Source organism: Gallinula chloropus, assembly GCF_964237585.1.
Source record: "Gallinula chloropus genome assembly, chromosome: 1".
NCBI lineage: Eukaryota > Metazoa > Chordata > Aves > Gruiformes > Rallidae > Gallinula > Gallinula chloropus.
Window position 1 is genome coordinate 121,468,655 of NC_140085.1, and position 21,068 is coordinate 121,489,722.

The 21,068-nt window shown below is 38.3% G+C and overlaps 1 protein-coding gene across 3 annotated transcripts in view; it reads left to right on the plus strand.

The window, feature by feature from the left end:
• The window catches only part of CASK (calcium/calmodulin dependent serine protein kinase), a gene marked incomplete at its 5' end in the record, with an annotated part of 219,985 nt that overhangs the window by 162,061 nt on the left and 36,856 nt on the right, over positions 1-21,068 (plus strand). For all 3 annotated transcript variants that reach the window (XM_084262855.1, XM_084262856.1, XM_084262854.1), the window contains 3 exons: positions 12,616-12,693; positions 14,021-14,101; positions 20,468-20,656. In XM_084262855.1, the coding sequence (XP_084118981.1) occupies positions 12,616-12,693; positions 14,021-14,101; positions 20,468-20,656 (348 nt within the window). The remainder of the gene's footprint in view (positions 1-12,615; positions 12,694-14,020; positions 14,102-20,467; positions 20,657-21,068) is intronic.

Sequence of the window (21,068 nt, forward strand, 5' to 3'; positions counted from 1 at the left end):
GAGATTTTCACTCAGCAGGAGAACAATATCAGCTTTTGTGTGACTGGGGCCTCTCTAATGCTACTGGCTTTGTCTGCCTCTGTCCTGAGTCAGATATAGGCTGGTATCTTTTGGCTGTTAGTTTAAGAAGTTTGTTACTTTATTTTCATAGATGGAATCATTAAGGTAAGTGCTGTTATTTCTGCCAGTGTGTCTGAGATAGAAGGTGAAGGAAAGTTTATTTTTAAAGTTTTATTTAAACTTTGAAGAGCGTTTATCTTACCTTTTGCTGACATAACGCATTGTACACGTACGGTTTTAATGGCTAAAAATGCATTGCACACGTACAGTTAAATTTTGGAGTAGCTGTATATATCACATCTGTATGTGTAGCCACTTCTTCTCTTTCAAGTTTAATTTATGTTCCTAGTGCAGATATTTTAAGGTATACTGATTTTTCAAGAGGATCTTTTATGTCTGTTATCCCTTGCTGCTAACGGTAATGTTTCAAAGGGACATGCACCCATGCACACTTCAGAGTTCCCTTAGTATTTCTTTTGTTGAACTCAGTCATCCAGATACGGTCCTGAAGTCCATACTTTTAAGGAAACATTTTCTCTTTTGCTAGGAAGAATGTTGCTGGGACCTCAGTTTAGCCTCTTACATGCTTGGCTAAAGCTTTCTGATGGATTTGTTTTGGTTTGTTTTGTTTGCCCTCTCAATGTTGGACATTGGCAGAGTAGATTTGAATGTCTTTTGTGAAAGTATTGGTTATTCACCAGTGTCCAGCCATGGGTGATACTCTAGTTCTCTCATACATATATCCCTGATTTGAGGAAAGCATATTAACAGTTCTATTATAGCCTTTGGAAGAAAGCAAAGCAAGAGACATTTTGATTTCTTTTTTCAAAATGTTTTCATTTCCTTCTTCCTCTCTTTTCTTTTAAATAATTAATAGACTGGTGGAATATCTATCATATGATACAGAAGAGAAAATAATACCAGCAGCTGTGTATGAAAAGCTTAAATATCTTCATGAATCCTCTGGGTTTCCTATGTTTTGATTTGAATAAGAATGGCTTTCTTTGTGAATCGCACAGTGTGTTTCAAGTTTTTTTCGATCAACATTGGTCCACACACTCTTGAATACTGATTATTTTACACTAATAAGTGGAACATGTTTCAGTAAGACATGAGTGGGTTTCTTTTGCAAAAATAGATGAGACTGTGTGTGTACTAGATGTCTTGCTAAACTCCCTGAAAATGTGTCATGCTTATGCGAAATAACCCTTCCTCATTTTTAAGATACCTTGTTTTTGTATTTTTAATTATCCTTTAATTGGAATGTTTGTAAGGCATAAGCAAATGGAAAATATTTGTTAGAAAAAAAAAGAAGAAACAGTGTTGGCAGGAAGGCACCTTGCTATTTGGAGAACCAAATCTGGCTTTTATCCCAGCCCAGCAGAGGCAGCATGCTCAGCCCAGGGGAGTGGGAGGGACTGGCTCTCACCCTGCCATGGAAACTCTTTTCCTAAGTAGTATAGAGGAACACTGATGTAGCCTTAGGGAGAACTGTCTGAAGAATTCCTTCAGCAGGTGGGCTGGACCGTCACCACCAGCGCAGTCTGCTTTTTCTCTAAAAGGTAAATTCTCTGGAAGGCCTTATCTGAGAGGATACGGTATGTGTAGATCACTGTGCTAGTCAGCATCATCTCATTCTTTTCTTGTTCTTCCTGTTTCTCTGTCTTAGAAATTTATATAGGGAAGTTGTCTTGTGTTTGGTCTCCTGAGCAGAAACTGGGTTTGTTCCATGTTTTTATAATATGTAACTCTGATATATGACTAGGTCTCTTAAACACAAGACTAATACAAATAACACTTATATTGACTAAGATTCGGTTTTGATGCATTTCTGTATCCACCACTTCCCAACAATTCAAAATTCCAGGTCAGATTGCATGACACTCTGATAGTTTCCTAGTTGCTTTGTGGCACTTAACTGTTTTCTTTCTAACTAATATTCTGTCATTTCTGAGTGTTTATAAGCATAGTACTGATGTGGTGAATCTGCAAATGAAATTCATCTTAATAAAGTGTGTACTTCAAATTGGAATTGTGCTATTTAGCCTATTCCTCTTGGCCTGTTGTCTTGTTCCCTGAGTCAGTGGTGTGTCACTGTGAGTGCTTCTGTAAGTGTGTGTCTGTATAAACCAACAGACCTTACTCCAAAAGCATAAATCCATATATAAAAATACACAAATAAAATACCTTTTTAGTATGTAGAATTAAAAATTCTCTTGATTACATTGTATTTTTATGTTACTTTGCCCTGATCTGTTGAAGATAACCGGAATTGTGTTCCTGTAGAACATTTCATTAACTTCACTGATTTTCTTTTGAAACAAAGGGGGATCATGTTTATATTTGACTTTCTGTATTTTCTTCATGTCTTTTTACATCGAGGGTGGTTCAAGTTAGTTTCAGTTCCTTTTTAACCGTAAGGGCTACCTGTTGGGTTGGATTTTTTTTCTTGTAAGAATTCAGATTCTCAGATTTATTTCTCCAGGAGTTTGGGACTTACTCTGAGAAATCACAAAAATAAAGAAAAACTACAGCACCTAGGACACAATCCACAAATACTGAATAACTCTTCCACTTTTTCAGTGGTGGGAGCTTTCTTCAGAATGATATTTCAGTCTACACTTCGTTTACATTATCCAAAGGCACTATAGTAACAGCACAGTAAGCTATCTTTGAAGTCAGTCAGGCCTTGCTGCCTCCTTCTTCCAGTTATTCCAGTAGTTGGTTCGTACATGTTGACTGTTCTTTGTAGGAATGGGCTCATTGCAGTATATTTTTGTTCTTGGTGTATCATTAAAAAAGGCTTAGATGGATAGGGAGAAACAAGAACGATTGTAACTAACGTTAGCACCTTCTGGTGCAAAATATCCTCAGATGTGACAAAGCAGGTGAGAAGCTGTGTTCTTTGCCAACCATCTGTAGTCACTGTGGATTCAACTAGCCTTATATGGATTCTTTATCCCCCTGGAATGAGGTTTGTGGTCATTAGCATCCCTTTCTTCAAGATTGGTGATCTAACCCTGACGATTTAATTCAACTGAAGGAATTGGGAATGAAGCCTGTTTAGGCTTGAGTCTATAGTTCCTGCTCTATGTTAGTCCACAGTGGTGTGAGGGAGGATAGATGGGGGCAAAAGTTACTCTGCGGGGTCTGTCAAGGTGTCATCCATGTTAACATAAGTCTTTAGAGCCCTTCTGTTGTTGAGGGATTAGTTTCCTTTGGTGCTTATGGAATCACAGAATTACTTAGATTGAAAAAGACCTTTAAGGTCGCCAAGCCCAACCGCTAATTTAACAATGCCCAGCCCAACCACTAAAACCTGTCCCTAAGTGCCACGTGCCTTTTAAATACCTCCAGGGATGGTGATGCAACAGTCGCCCTGGGCAACCTGTTCCAGCAATTGATAACCCTTTCAGAGAAAAAAATTTTCCTAATGTCCAACACTAACCTCCCCTGGCACAACTTGAGATAATTTCCTCTGGTCCTGTTACTTGTTACTTGGGTAAGACACCAAAACCCACCTGACCACAACCTCCTTTCAGGTAGCTGTAGAGAGCAATAAAACCTCCTCTCAGCCTCTCTTTTCTCCAGGCTGAACAACCCCAGTTCCCTCAGCTGCTTCTCATAGGACTTGAGCTCTAGACCCTCCACCAGCTTTGATGCTCTTCTTTGGAGTCACTGCAGCACCTCAATATCTTTTATGCTTGCTTTTATCTGATCAGCTGTTTGGTGTCATAGGTTGCTTGCCAACAATTGTTTTTGTTAAGATGAGCTTTGATTAGATATCTGATGAAGCAAAAAAGAAGTAACCACATTGTTGAAGTAATGTGATTTTTGCGTCTTGGAAATTGCAAATGTGTTAAAGTATCCTCTGAAATAATGGTCTAAGACCATGATTTCTACAACAGTACCTCTGGTACATTCCAGAATTAGAGTGGGGTTTTTTTTGTTTGGACCACTGAATTTTCCAACTGCAGTGCCTGTTTTCTTGGTACTGCTATGTGCGAAACAGTACCTTTATCTCACCCTAGTTTTATCTCTTTCATCTTTCCAGAAGAAGGTAAAATGTTTACAATGTGAACAGGGAAAAATCTGCTTTATGATACAGGTTTGGAGTTGAGAGCAGTTGGAAAAACTTGTGACAGAAAGTTCCTGAAAGAAAAAGCAGTCGAGGATGTCCTGAAAATGTCTTACGGTGTGTAGTGGAGGACTAAAGGGTACCCTGGGTATCTGCAGTCAATGCAGGTCAGCAGAAATTGAAGAGTTCCCACCTCCTTAAAGGTTTTAGTCAGTCTACTTAAATCTAAATCCTTTTTGTTTTGTCACCATGGTTTTAAAGTGAAGTGTCAGTTTAATTCAGATTATTCAATCCCATGATTTCGTTATCACAGTTTCCATTTTGAGAGAAGGTATGTTTACCTACATGATGATGTAGGATTTTGCTAAATAGCAATCTCTTCCTCTTTGGCAAGCTGTGTACATACAGTGTTACATATCTTTTAACATCTGCAGTCACTTGTTGAGATCTGAAGCTTCTGCAGTCAAGAGAGTTTTTATCATGAGTGTTAATATGAGTTTTTCTTACAATATCTGACAAATTACTAGGCTAGAATTTATAGTGAAATTTAATGCTGTCAGGTACTTGAGTCTGGATTCGTTATAGATGAATGACACATTTAGGGGTACCTGAAATTAAATAGAAGGAGATAATGTCTTGTGAGATTTTGGGGAGTAGCATAACTGTTCATTATCAGTACTCTGTGACACAATTAAAAAAAAACTTCCTTGATAAATATGAAGGAAATCAAGAGGCACAGTTTAAAAGAACAGAGGTAAAAACAAAGCCCCACAGGCTCCCTGCAGTTTATCTTGTCAGAATATAGTCCTTCCTCATCTCTTTTACCTCTAAAGTGTGAAGATCTTGAAAATTTGCAGAGTAAGTGCATAGCCTAAGGTAGTTTCTGCTACAAGGAATATGTTCTACAATAGAGATAAAATTTGTTTGTAACTCATGTACACTGAAAAGTTTGCCCCTTGCAAAGAAATAGAACGTGCAAGTCAGATACTGCTGAACGTCTTGACACTTGACCACGTGATCTGAACCGGTATAGGCATGAGTGTGTCTCTTCATCAGCCTTTAACTATAACAGCTTTAAAAATAAAATTAGATTAAAGATTGTTTTAGACCAAACTGTGAAGCTATTTGATGCGGTATGAAGCCTGTAAAAAGCAGTGTGCCATGCAGTAAGTGCACTTCCAGCGTTACAAGCTAACATTGCTACTGGTCCAAACAAGCAGCGTAGTCGCTACAGTTATAAACTGTTTACACCCGCGTGCGTAGGCACGGTGGATTTAGTGCAGAGAGCCGCACAGATTTGTAAAGTCTTAGTTTCAGATTGAACTTGGTGTGGTTTCCCTGCCGTTCACGAGTGCCTGCCGTTTGGGTAGGGGATTGTGAGCTACTGTGAGAATTTGAGCTTGAATTCATTTTCGTTTCTTCTCTGTGACAGAATGGGAAACCTTGTCAGTGCTCTATCCTTTAACTTTCTAGTTCCCCTGGGGTTTCCAAGCATACAAAATATGTTGGTGCAAGATTCAGATGATAAAATATTGAGTGGTAATGTATAAGCTGCCACTTGGCATCTTTGCCTGTTGCCAACACTGGCAAAGGGCTGTGTGCTTTCCTTCCAACTGTCCCACAACCAAACTGCTACTGATACAGACCCTGTGAGAGCAAGGAGAAGGGTTTCTTCTGTGTTCCTTTTTAGCCCTTGGATTACTACAAAGGCAAAGCATACACGCCCCTTTGCCTTTGCACTTCATAGTGGTTGGGGGGACATGTTTCCCTTTGAAAGGATCATTTTTTATTATTTCAAGTTTCCATAATAAAACAGATATCTTATCTGACACCTTCCATCCTTTAATTGTCATTCATCCCCAGTAGAATGAACTTTGATCTTTTGTGCTTTACAAAGATGCTGTTCTGGCAATTCTGTAAAACCACATCTGACGGGCAATGTTTGTTGTCATCTATAACACACTGAAGGGCCAAGGAATTTTATTCTAGTAGTTCTTGAAGTAGATCAGTTAATATGTTTCTCCTCCAGTAGTAGGAGATTAGCCACTAAGAAGCCCATAGTATTCTCTGCCTGAATCATTAGCACCCTGCTAATATTTTTTAAACATTTTCCAGTTGGCATTTAGCTTCATTGGTGTGTCAGTTTTGCATGGTCAGAACTTCAAGCTTTGTATATGCAATATAAGGAAATTGGTTATTCTTACCCTCTAGAAGACAATTACTTGCAGTGGGAATTGCAGCAATACACAGTGAAAATGGTTTGGCCCAGTTTGGTTGCGTTTCCTCTCCTCACTTCTCCCCCCCCTAGAAGTTAAGTTCTTCATTTAAAATAAAATAAATTAAGAAACACAAAGGTGGAATGGTCCCAGAAAACTGAAACAGCTTGAAGTAAAAACTGAAACCCCATAGGCTTCATAGAGTTTACCTGGCATCACTTTTTCTTATGTATTGTAGGTCAAGTCGTAAGAAAATCTACGTTTATGTTCATTTCTGGCACAGGTAGCAGCAAGTGTAATTCTGTTCTGCAAGTAACATTACAGATATGTAACAATACAGATGACTTTTAAAAACCAATTGCAATTGGTCTGTATTTTGCAGTTTAAATTCCTCTAAAAAGTAAGAGTATGGGTATTTCAGTTCTATCACATAAATAATCAAAATTAAAGTGAAAGTCAGGGCTCCCCTTGCTAGCATAATATTTTTTACATCAAAGATCATTTATGTGTTGCATGAATGTGAATATATAGAAAGTAATTTATTATTTCAAAATAGCATAACCTCTGTCAGCGTTAGTGAAGGTCTGAGTGCCTGAAGTAACAAGCTGTGGTGATGGCAGCTGTCAGTTCTGTGGCGTGACAGACGCAAACACTTGTCTGTTCAGAAAGAATTAACGTACTGCTTCAGATTGTCTTGTTCCGTGAATATTATGTCAGAGGATCTTTATTTTAGCTGATAATCTGCTTCCTAAACCTTCTACTGAGTTAGTTTTGTTGGCTGTTTAATTGCCCAGCATGTCACTGTGTAAGGAATTTGAAGGCAAAGGTTGACCGTACTTCTACAGTAAGTGTGTCTCACAGAAGTTTGAAGCTGTGGAGGGCTGTAGCCTGTAATGCTCCAGAGGTCACAAAATAGAGTCTTAAATAAGCTTCAGACTTTCATACAAGACAGGACTGTAACATGTGCTGTAGAATTACTCTGGGAAATCAGTGTGAGGTTACTGATGTGAAAACAGTAACTGTGAGCTTCAGGCATAGTTCTTAACAGTGAAAAACAGAGTTTAAAAGAACAAGCTGTCTTTAAACAAAGTTGAAGATAAAGCCCCTCCTGACTGTGACCTTGTTACTCAGCGTGCTTTCCAGTAGGATCTGTTATCTTCAGGCGTGTGTTTCCTTGAGAGTGCAGAATCCCAAGGAAAGTGACACCCATGGGAAGATTGTAACGTTTTGCACAGAAAAGGAGACCTGAAACAGAACTGGCAGAAGAAAGAATGAAATGGTCTATCAGTTATCTAAAGGCTCTTTAATTTTATTGCTGCTTTGATACCAGTGCTTGTGAGTATTCTTTCATTTGGTCGATCATGGATTGCTTTCAGACTTGCAGGACATGAAACTTCTAGGACAAATGAAGTTCCAGGATAGGGAGCTGTGAAAGGTAACAGCAACAAGCTGGTAGCGTCTGTTGCTGCTGAAGGGGCAGCACCTCCATCTGACAATTTTGAGATGGTACAAAAACCTGAAAGTATTGAATAGCAGCCCTCTAAGGTGTTGCATATGGTTATATTCAGAGAGCAAAAACATGAGGAGATGTTTTAATGATTATTTTTAGGTGTTTTAATCTGAGGACTTAATATTTGAGGATGGCAACCCAGTATCTGAAGCCTCACAAAATGCGTGTTTCTCTTGAAAGATCACGGCGGGTTGCGCTGTAGCAGTAGCTCTTGTTTTAACAAAAGGTTGCATCATAGAAACTTGCACGTTTTGGATAGATTTCTGATTTCGCTGTGTGATCTAACCTTGATAACATTCAAGATTAGACCAGGCAGTGAGGATGAATTTCTGCCTGTTGTCACGTATTGAAATTTTTCAGTGTGACTTTTGAATGGGGGTTGTGCTTAGACAGTAGCCTGACTCCTCTTACGAGAAATAGTTAACAAGGAATATCTGCACATCTGAAAAACTTGTCAGCAGAGAAGAGTTTGTTCTTATGTCTTGCCTGCCTGATTGTGGATTAGATGTTGGGCTGTCTGCTTTTAAATATCAGAAGAAAAGAGTTTCTTTTGTACAGGCAGAAAAGAAGGTCTCAGCTCCTGTGAAGAAAGCTGGTCAACTTATAGGGACACTACTTGACACATTGTGGGTATTCTTTTCATAGGATTTCTGCTCTAGCATACAAAATTTGAAGTATGGTTTGTCTTTTTCAGAAGCAGTACTGTTCTGTTAATTAGCGGTAATGTCAGTTTCTGTTTGTTGTGTCAAGTTTTGTTAACATGTCAGTTGAGATTGTTAGATTTTTCTGGAGCAAGCACTGAACTTTGGGTTTCAGTGTAGTGAATGCAGAAGAAATGGTCCTGAGGAATAAGACTGAGATGCAAAGTGTAGAAAAGTCTGGAAATTCCAGAGGTTATAATTGGCATTTTTAATTGTTACCAGTTTGCTTATTGCTGGGTGAAATTGTTGGATGCTGGACTACTGGGGAGGGAGGACAAAGTTACTTGCTATTACTTCTAAACCCAGCGTCCCCGCAAAAAAACAAAAGCCCATCATTTGGGCACATAGAGATTTTGTCCTGCTGAATATTTGTTGGTATTGCAGAGAAAAGCATTCTGCTGAGGGACGTTAAGAATGAGCAAGTTAATTCTGCTCCACACAACACCACCTTTGCTGTGGGCCCTGACGGACTTCGGGTCACAGGGCTGCTGAAAGCCAAAAGTGCTGTAAACAGGCTGGTTTTCTGCAATAAAACTGGTGCAGTGAACTGCACATAGTAATGTGCTCTGAACCACAGGGGTATGTAAAGCCTGGTTGTATTTGCTGCTGACGTCTGCTTGTGTCTGATGCGTGTGAACAGGTTTCATTCAGAGTTTTCTTAAAGCTCAGGTGTGTTGGATTCCTGTGTCCAAGGAACTAAATGTTCTTGCTTATGCCTGTGAATGAAACCTCTACATTCACAAGCTTTCAGAGATAAATTGTGGAGCTATAAATTCCTTCTTCTAAATTGCTTCTGCTGTAGCTATTGTTGAAGTTCAAAATATTTGAAAAGTAGGGTAAAACAGGTTTTTCTTCAAAGACTGCAAAGAAAGTAAGCATGCATCACCAGTTCTGATGCATCTGATCCATCGTATAAGCTTTGCCCCTCTTACCAGCTTCTGCTGTGTTCTGGCAGAAAGCTTCTAGTCATCTGTAGCCAGTAAAGACCTGAACAAGACATATGGTTTGTAGGGTATTGCTGTGTCTGTATTTTTATATTTGAAAACAGTCTTGTTCTACTGTGTTCGGCATTTAATAATGACATTTATCTTATGTATTGTAATTTGTGCCACTACTCAACAAAATAATTCAGAGTTTTAATGCATTATACCGGAGAGAAGCGATGTGGCCTGAAGGTGGTTTCCAGACAAGATGTGAAAATAGACACTGAGACAATTTGGTAACAGTATGGACTGTCTCTACCAGGAAATCTTTTTGTTGCTAACATGGAATGTCAATAATAAATACAGCTATTTTGTTGTTAAAAAGGGATTAAAAACCAGATTAGGTCAAGACAGTGTTCAAAAACGACAATTAAAACCTAATAATTTGTGGGCCATCTATAAAAATACAAAGAAACGTTCATATGATGAAAGCCAGGGTCAGCTTCTCTTTTAAAAGTAATTCAAAGCAGAGATAGTGACAAGTAGCTGAACATTTTCAGTGTGTTTACAAAATACTGTACAGGAAATGAAAAGCTGCACTTTTATGTCATTTGGTTTTTCCTATACAGAAATACTCTGGCTTCAAATACAAATATAAATCTTGTACTACTGCTATTGGGTCCTTTTGGGATAATTTATGAAACACCAGTTTTATTGATATAGATGTCATGTTGCAACAAAGTGCAAAATAAATTATTTGCACTGAAATTTAAATCTTAAGCTGTTGCTTATGGAATACATGGCTAGGAGAAGCAATTTTAATCATGTAGCCTGGTCCCCGTGTAAGCTAAAAAGTCTGTGAACTAACTTGAATTCAAGAACACCGTTTCCAAAATGTCTGTTTCTGATTTTTAAAAATTCCTAAGAGAGTAAGCAGCGGATTCCCTATGGCTTGGACAATATAAAGGCTTTAAGTGTTAATGCAAATATGAAGGGTTTTCTTTTAAGTACTGTTGGAGACCCTCCTGGTGGTTTGGTGCCTTGGAAGCAGATCTCAGTAAACAGCACTGCTGGAAGATGAAATGTAATTGCCATGCCTCAGCGTGAAGGCACTACAGAAAAATAAATGCGCCCTTGTTTAGTCTGAATTCTGCCTTGGTTTTTTTTTCTAAACATTCTTAGAGGCACTTTGCTTCCTGCTTTGCTTTTTGCCCCCTTACTAGTCTCAGAAGATAACTTATCCTCTCCCATAGCGGCAAGAAAAAGTGTTTCTATAAACTGCTGGTTGCTTTGCATCACAGAAACAGAGCGACTTGAGTGAAATCAGCAAGTTCAGCAACTTAGCTTTTCAACAGTTGCTAGGAAGAGCTAATAAAAATATTTTCATGCTAACTTTTCTGTAATTTCATTAATCCTTAGCAAGATGTGTGTGTGACTGAGGAAAATACATTCAGTAATATTCATGTTGGGTATCATGCGTTTTCACCAGCTCCTACTGCGCTTCACTCTGTGTGCGGTGCTCAAGCAGTTTCTTAACAGGTATAGATGTGATACTTGGGTTAATGGATTGGGGGTAGGTTTTACTTACTTATTTAGGAAAAGGTAAAAACAAATAATTGTCTATGCAACTAAAGTGGAAGATATGGAAGAAACCCATTCAGTTTGCCTTTCCTACTTTTCTCTCCCCAAGACAGTGGTACAGCTGTCCTGCAGGCAATGTTTTGGGGAAGTGACATTGTCTCCCCTTTTTGTATATGGACTCGAAATGTTCAATATGTGCATTGGATTGTTAAGGGATGCAAGGAAAATTATGATTAATGTGGTTTACATCTCAAACCAAATGCTGTTGTGAGAAAGAGAAGTGGGTGTTTCTGTGTAGCTTGTCAAGATGCCCTTTTTCAAACATCCCAGACCATCAAACAGTGGATACGTAAGCTTCTCAGAAGAAGCTCCTAAGAACTACTTACTGAGCAGCCTAAAGGCTCAGGGGCGTGGGTGGGGGTCTTATCCTTTATGGTGTTAGGATTTGCTGAAGGCATATTTTGAAAGTTTGCGTACAAACACTCGTGAATTTCAGTTGAATATTGAGTATTTCCAAAGTTAGGAGACTCCCCAGCTTCCCTGGGCAATTATTGCAGTGTTTCACACACCCCTCCTTACTGGATAAAAATTTCCCTGATAGCCTAAAAATAGCTACTTTATCTTTTTTCTGTCTTATTTTCCAAAGAAGTAGTTTAACGGAAATAGGAAACAATTACAGGCATGCCCATCTTTGTATTGTTTGAAATGTAAGCCAGAAGTTTTTCATATGAAAATAGTACTTATTATAGTGCCTGATTATTCTTAAATACGCATTTATTTCTTTAAAACATATGCAATCTTTTAGGCTTGTATGAAAGAGATCCTGTAATATCTATCTCTAATTTGAAACTGAAGATAGCGCTCTCTCCTGTTTTGCATTCTGGTTTAAAAGGGGGTGGGGAGGAGTGTTAAAGAATTAATCTGAAAAGTTTACAATTTCCTATTTAAATACATTAGCATTTTTCTGTCCAATAGACAATCCTAGTAAAATAGGATTGCTCTTTTTTTTTGTGAGCACCTTTTCTTAGAAAAGTTTGGTTTTCTCTTCTCCAAAGACTTAGGGTTTTGCAGCTTTCTATCTTCAAGAGTATTTTCACATATTCTGAGGTTAATTTAAATTACTGTTTGGAATGTTTGAGGATTGATTTATTGAGAAAAGGGGGACGTGGAGATAAATTTGATTTTATAGCAGAATGTATCATTTATGTCATTTATTCAAGATTCATAGGATTGCTTCTAGTAGAGAAATATAGTTTCTGTAAATCTCTGGAAAAAGCATGGGAGGTTTGCCGAATCCCTTAACCTCTTGAACTTTCCCATGTCATCCTATGAACTCTGAATCTATGGCACTGTTCAAATCAGGAAATGTTTAAAAATGAAAAGCCAAAACCCTGAGCTGCTAGAATTTGTATACAAAACATCCGTGGGACTTGCAGTTTAACAGTCGTCTTAATGACAGTAACATAAGCAGGCTATTGTTAGCACTCATCATTACTTTATATAAAGTAGGATATGGTTTCAGTGGTTTGTTTTCTTGTTATTTCAGCTTTATGACAAAATAAACACAAAATCTTCACCACAAATCAGGAATCCTCCAAGTGATGCTGTACAGAGAGCCAAAGAGGTAATAGCTTTAAATTATATTTTTTTTTACTTTTAAAGTCTGATTGTATTTAAAGTAGAACTTGATTTTATTCATTTAAATACCAATATGTGTTCTGGCTCCTAATCTGAATTATTTCTGGAATTCTACCATTGTTTACATAAATTACATATATATACTGCTCAGTTTAACCTTTGTTGCAGCAATAGCAGCCTTGAAAGGAATGCTCCTGTTGGGTAAATGCAGTATCTTTCATGTTCAGTTTATATATTAGTCACAATAAAAGTCACGTTTCTAGGTATCAGCTTGTTTAATTGAAAAAACAGGTTTTTCATAGGTAGTTCTAAGAACACAGTGAGAAGGTGAAGGTGACCCATTAAGATGAAAGTTAAACAGACACAGACTTTCTTAATTCTTATACCTGGCAAATAGTATTTTGTTTGTTTATTGCAAGTAGTTAAAAAATTTAGTTATACATAGTATTATGTATTATCAATTAAAAATTAGTACAATTGTTGGGGGCAATGTCATAGAAAAATATTTATAGTGCTATTAAAATAGAATGGAGAGCAAGCCTAAAACACTGCATAATAATGGCACTCGCACTGATAGACACCTCAGTGTCCTATCTGCAAAAATTCTTGGCTGTTAATCCTGGGAGGTGCCTCCAGAAGCAAAATACTCTGCCTTCGTTGTCCAGCTGGTTGCATGTTAAAAATAAAGGTGAAAGTATCAGACTGCAGGCAAATGCCTCCTGCCTCCTCTTTCTCCCAGTGAGATGGCTCAGATTTTATAAAATATGGAGTTTGGAGGTGGGGTAGCAGATGGACCACCTACACTTGATACCTTTAACAAGTTAATTTGTGAAGAGAAGGTTTTATGAGTATTTTGAATTCCACTTTTAAACTGATTGTTTTAATAAGTTTGAGACCATGGGTGGAAGTAGCAATTGGTGATGTGAATGTGTGCCACCTGTAAATTAGCGTTCCATTTCTGTCTCCATATATTTAGCTCTTGGAGGAATACTGTGAACTGAAAAAAGAGCATCTGTTTCCTTCACATTTCTGCTTTAATCTCTCTCAATAGAGATTCAATTCAAGAAGATTGAATTGTATTTCAATTAATTTTTAATTCTTGAATTTGAGTTCAACAAAATTGAAATGAGGTATTTTATGCTCTTGTAGTGGGAGGGGGGGTCACTTTCTCCTAAGCCCTTTCACATCTACTGCATCTATTTGTGTAATCATTTGGACATATTCTGACTGACCACTGAGGGTTTTCATTTGTTTGATTAATGGCTTTATTTAAAAGAAAGTTACTATGGACATAACTCCTACTTGTTCCACAGGTATTGGAAGAAATTTCATGTTACCCAGAGAACAATGATGCAAAGGAGCTAAAGCGTATTTTAACACAACCTCATTTCATGGTAAGGAAATGCTACGCGTGGGGGGGTTGGTTTGGGATTTTTTATATTCTTCCTCTTAGAAAAAATGAGTTCAGTAAGTTTTCCTAAAATCTGCAGGTGATAGAACTGCATACAATACCATATACCTGTTAATGAATATTTCTAACCTGCTGGTCTGGCAAAATAGTTTCTGTTGCTACTGTTATTGGTCCCCACTACTGTGCAGAAAACGGTCAGCAGTTTGGTGTCATCTAATTATGGAGCAGTTTCACTGTCTCTTTGGGAGAAGCTGAATCCTTTTGGATGTTCGCAGGTAGAGCTGGTATCCTCCTTTCTCTTTTGCTCAAGGTCTTGTTAGGATAAAGGAGTGTGAAGCCATTGCAAAACAAGTGTTTATTTAATGTTATTTTATAACGAATGAGTAGCTTGTACAGTCTAGTGGATATGGGTTAGATGTGACCTCCTACTGTGTCTGTTTCACAAACATAGAATCATAGAATGGTCTGGGTTGGAAGGGACCCCAAGGATCATAGAGCTCCAACCCCCCTGCCACAGGCAGGGACACCAGCCTCCAGGCCTGGATCTACACAATGCTGCCCAGGGCCCCATCCAACCTGGCCTTGAACACCTCCACGGACGGGGCATCCACCACCTCTCTGGGCAGCCTGTTCCAGCACCTCACAACTCTGTCTGTAAAAAACTTCCCCCTAATATCTAATCTAAACCTTCCCTCCTTTAGCTTTAGTCCATTCCTCCTTGTCCTGCCATTATCTGCTCTTTTAAAAAGTCGAATCCCCTCCTGCTTACAAGCTCCCTTCAGGTACTAGAAGGCTGCAATGAGGTCCCCCCGCAGCCTTCTCTTCTCCAGGCTGAACATGTCCAGCTCCCTCACAGCCTCTCTTTGTAGGGCAGATGCTCCAGCCCTCTAATCATCCTTGTGGTCCTCCTCTGAACCCTCTCCAACAGTTCCACATCCTTCTTGTATTGGGGGCCCCAGATCTGGACAAAGTACTCCAGATGGGGCCTCACGAGGGCAGAGTAGAGAGGGACAATCACCTCCCTGTCCCTGCTGGCCACCCCTCTTCTGATGGAACCCAGGTTACCATTGGCCTTGTGAGCTGCAAGAGCACACTGCTGGCTCATGTGAAGTTTCTCATCCATCACAATCCCCAAGTCCTTCTCAGCAGGGCTACTCTCAAGAAGCAATTCTCCCAGTCTGTATCTGTGTCTGGGATTCTTCCGTCCCAAGTGTAACACCTTACACTTGGCAGTGTTGAACCTCATTAGGTTCCCCCGGGCCCATCTTTCCAGCCTGTCAAGATCCCTCTGGATGGCTTCCTTTCCTTCTGGGGTGTCGACCACATGATTTGTGGGCAAGGCAATAGTTGCCCTAAATTCAAGGATGTGATTGCTTAATAACTTGGTTCAGTCCAGTCTTCTGAAACTACTTATAGGATTTGTTTTGTTTATGCTGTGGTTAAAGTTTATAAGTTCAGAAATTAAGTGTTTGCTTAAATCTGCTATATGCTGTTGTCAGTTGAAAATCGTGAATTTGACTTTCCCTAACGCAAGGATTATATGCAGGGGGCTTTGCAGAATTTTCTCATGCAAAAGCTGAATTACTGTAAGTGTGAAGGATAAACCTAATTTCCAGGAAAGAGTGAGCTGAAACCAACCTCATCTTCAGGTATAAGATGAAATCTAGATAGTTGCATGTCCCAGTGTATTCTTTTGATGGCTACTGTAGCTTTGGGTGCATTTATTTTAGTTCTTTAAATCAAATCAGGAGTGTGGTTTTGAAGTGTATCTCCTGATTGTTCCCGTACAATGCTTTGGCTTGTATCATGTAAGGGTCTCAGAGCATGCAAAGTAGACTCCTTTCAGATAAACACCAGAAGCTCAGCCTGTGTAATCCAGCAGATGATGGACAGTCAGTCCATAGAGCAAGGTGAAGGCTGGTCAGAAGTAGAAACTCCCGCAGTGCCTTCAATATGTACGCGGGGTCCTCACTAACCCAGTTGTTTTACCTGTTGATCCATTCCTATTTCACTGGACTAATTACTAATACAGGCATCGGCTTTTTACACTGTACTCCTCAACACACTGATATGTCATTGCCTGGAAATTATACCTATCCTGATGTCTGTAATAAATCTGGTTTGATATTTAACAGGAATACTTTCTTGAAATAGAACATAAAACAAGGTGGAACAGTACTCAGAGGTATTATAAGAAAGATTTTAAAACCAAACAAACAAATAAAAGTAAATAATCCACAAGAATAAAACTCTCCAGTACTCAGCTTCTTTGTTTGGACTCTGGCAGGTTGATTTGATTTACCTTTTTCATGTAATTACTACACAGTGTTGCAAAAAACATTAGGCACTGTGGAGAAAGAGCATTATTTAAGTATAAATTCTTGTCAGAGTAGACATCAATAAAAATTATTGTGGCATATAAAAATTTAATGTATCAAATCAGGTGACAGGAAAAGTGAGTTAGAAATAATCTTTTATAGGTATCTCTATTTCCACCTGATGTCCTCATAAATTTAAAACCGTCTTTCAGAATTCTTTTGCTGCGATTCTATAAAAAAGGGGGTTTGGTCACAAATAAACTGCAATTCCATAACAAGTGTTTTTGATGAGGAGTAATTCCATTGAGTTAAACTATAGCATCCCAAGCTAGATTGCTAGTTGGAGTCCCATCCTGTTTCATCCTCTCCCTTGCAGTTATTCTGACACACATCAGCACTGCACTTTGCTATTGCTCTGTGCTAAAGTCATAGAAAACTGCTCTAATGAACCAATTATCCATTTAGCAAAAGCAATTAGGCCCAACTAGAGCACTGTCACAGCCAAAATGAGCAACAGGTAGGAATGGTGCACACGTGTAAGTCAGCAGTTCGATGGGCATAGGTTGCTGTGGAACCATTCCTTTTGGGAGCAGATAGTAAAGAGTCTCCAGATGCAACAGGCATTCCCATCCTCTCCCATCATTCCTGCTCCCAGATAGACCTTTCATAAGGTTGCAGACCTCACAAAATGTGTATTGCGAATGTTCTACCAAACTCCTTTGGTAGGAGTTCTACCAAACTCCTTCAGAGCCAAAGCCTTTGAAGTAATTAGAAAAAGGTATAAATGTATAAACCAACATTGTCAGCCCACACACAATGTGTTGTACCAAGCACTGTACAGAGCAGTACTCTGGCTACTAAGTTGTTGAGCTGTGATGCACAGAGGGGGGTGCATCCATGGGATCATGTGCATTAACACCTGCATGGTAACCGTGAGTCTTAGGATCATATATTATTACTACCTGATGTATATACCTCATGGGAAGATGGTGGAGTATAGTCTGTCTTGTTTACTTACACACAGTGTTGGTGGTTTGGTGCTATGTGTAGGCCTTTACAGAGCCAAAGACACTGAAGTGTGTGTTTGTAAGTAGTCTTACTGGGCCAGAGATCTGCTGGGATTTTGTTGGCCTAGTTTTTGGTTTACCCTTGTTTTGCATTAAGGGTACGGGAACAAATTATTAATTTAGTCTGTACATGCTTAACAATTTACTTTAAAGAAATGTATGCAAATTTTCATAAAGGTCTTTTAGCAGATAATTAATTTTAAAATTCTTTAAAATAGTATGAAGTACCTCATTTGTTGTGTGCAGATCCCAAGGAGCTTTTATTCCTTTATACTACATAATTTTGAGTAATTTTTCAGCACAGTTTTTCAAATGTTCCATTTTTATCTGTAAAAGGTTCTATTACCTATGTTTAGTGTGTGGCAACAATTGAAATGTTTGCTGTACTGCGATACTTTTGCGTAATTATATTTACATACTGAAGTTTTTATCCATCGTCATTTGCCTTCCTACACTGTTCTTTGCAAATCCTGTAATAGAGTAGGAAGCAGTTGTTCCCACTGAATTTTCATTTTCACCAGGATTAACATGTTCTGCAAAGGAAAAAGAAAAAAATCTAAATTATCAAAATTAAATGCATGAAAACAAGTATGTAAGTAAAGTCCAATAGCAGTCTTTATATTAAACTAAAATTTCTCTACTTTAGTATTCGGTGCTTCTGAATTCATAGAAGTTTTAGTTGGCACATTCCTAAGTCATGTTGCGAAGAACCTTTAATAAGGTTCACATTTCCACATGTTAACCTCTTAGCAGGTGTATATTATTGCTGAAAATACTGTGTAAAGCAAGACAAGTATTTGATGTGAAACAAATATAAAGCCCTGAATTACATAATAAGTGTCACATTAAGATATGGAGAGTAACAGACACAGACAGGTGTGTGCAGTCGAGTAAGCATCTTTGAGTGGATTGAGCTGAAGGAAGTACCAAAGATGTGTTGAAGAGTGCTTGCCCACAAAGACAAGCCCATGCTCACTCCTACACTGGATGTAGGTTTTTTAACAGCCATAGCTAAGGCATGACCACACATGGATTCTCATGTCTTATTTGGCACAACTGCAAACAGTTCTCATAGACTAGTATAAAAATTAAGCTAAAATCCCTAAACACCATAAAGGAGTATTCACTCCAAAGTTTACACTCAATTAAATAAATCAAATTAAGAATTGCTTTGATTAAAGTTGTTTAACTTACATATATGGTCCAAATCTCTACATGTAAAATGTTATTTCAGTAATACAGACTAAGGTCAAAGAACTGTAAGTTTGAGCTTAGTGGTTGATGAAATAAGGTGAAAAACAGAAAATGCAGATACAGTTTGGTATTTAACTAAAAAAAGTATTTGTGTAGATGGGTTTAAAACACTGGAAGAACAGGAAGGAATGTAAGCAGAGCATTTTACTTGGGGAATTCCATTCTGTTGTTATAATGCTGAATTCCCAACTATAATTTGAAACTGACTTTGAGGGAAAGGAACTTAAACTGTTCACAAAGCTATCTTTTATAACATGGTGAACTTCAGAAGTTTGCTTGGGAGCAAATTTAGGACTTTGTAGAGGCCATGAAAATCCCATTTCTGCCTTGGATTCCACATCAGTAATACTTCTTGTAGGGAGGGGGGTTTTATCACTTCTTTCAATTTAAGTTCTGCTTAAATTCTTTTAACTTTTAATTGAAGACTGAGATATTGCAGTCAGATTTCTTAGGCAAAACAAATTTTTATGGTCAATCTCAAGCACTGTGAGATTGATGAGTTTTGCAACTTAAGAGCTAGGAGCATTTGAATGAAAATGTAGATTGACCTAACTGCTGCAATGGCTGATATCTCTACCATTTTAGCAATACTGTAAGAACTAGGCTTGATTTATCAGTCCTTGTCTATGAAACCTTCCATTTGGGTATAGATGTATCTTTGGTCCTTGTTGAGTTAGTGTATTAGTAGAACTAGTATCTTCACAATAAATTGGAAACAAGCTAGCTATAATATGTTCATTATAATACATAATTATATATAATTATAATATGCTCCTTATTAAGAGTTCATTGCAAATGGCAAGTTGATGTAATACGGAGCTCTTGAAGATATCCTGGAGAACAGTGGAATGTCATACCATAAAAAGCCTGGTACTATTGGATACTGCTTTGCAAATTTTGTACAACTTTTATCACATAATAGCATAGACTTTTTACAGCCATACAGGCTTTGTTTCTTTGCCCTAGCTTAGAGTTCAGTTGTTCTTCTTATCAAAATGATTTAAATACATTTAAATTATTTAAATCATAAAAACATTACTACATGTTGTACCAGTCCTTGCATCAAGAAGCAGAGAAAACTAATGAAGTAGTATTTGAGCAGTTTGTTGATTTAGATTGTCATGTTTTTCAGGTATTTTGAAGTCAGTGTGGTCCATGCTCTAGGTGAAGGGGAGAGTATCAAAGTGGTTGTGCTAGTAAACAACAAAAAACAGTATTTATTTATTTATTTATTTAGATCACTACCAATCCATAGTCTGTCGTTATTAGAATGAAATACCACAGGATTTGAATAGCTTTTCTGTTTACTAGGGTAATTACTATAGAATAGTCTGCTCAGAAAGGTAATGTCCTAATTCTGAGTCTAGGCACATAAATAAATATAGCTTAATTCTGACACCTTGCAGGTGTCAAGAAGATAGGAGAGGGGGAAGCAGCATTATTCTCATTGAGGTATCAACAGTAGAAGATTAGGCTTACACAAGTAGATTTTAAAGGCTAGGTATGTGTGTATGCATTTGCACTCTGCTGAAGTTTATCTTAGACTCCTTTAAGGGAAAAGTTCCTATATATAAAGTGAAGCACAAATCCCTTAAGTTTCCTTTAATTTCTGGAAAGCTTCAAAAATACTTATAAGGAATGAGCGGGGGGGGGGGGGGGGGCATCAGAGATGATGGGAGTCCGATATTTTCTTGCTGTTATCTCCTCTAGGCCTTACTTCAAACTCACGATGTAGTGGCACATGAAGTTTACAGTGATGAAGCGCTGAGAGTCACACCTCCTCCCACCTCTCCTTACTTAAACGGAGATTCTCCAGAAAGCGCCAACGGCGACATGGATATGGAGAATGTCACACGAGTTCGGCTGGTGCAGTTCCAGAAGAACACAGATGAGCCAATGGTATGGGGGGAACCTCAGTATTTTTCTTGATTCTGTACCAAGGCTGCTGCACATTGAAGTAGGGTTGCCAGTATAGTCTGAATAATAGTTTGGCAGCCGTTGTAGATACTGATCCTCCTGTGTATACCTTTGACTTAAAATGCGCTGTGGTCATTCATACTACTGCTGTATCACTAGAGCTGTTCTTGTTTAAAACTAACCTTGTAGCAGTTATGCCAAAACTGCACACCTAGCACTTCAATACAAATTGCATGTTTAACACACCAGAATCTTATATGCCCATAAATTATTGCATCTTCACTTAAAAATGGCATCTCTTTCCATTGCTCATATTTGAGTGGCAAAGATTTATTTTAACCTTAAAATTTATACGCAGCCTTCAAGCTTTTAGGATGAGTGACTGTTTCTTAAA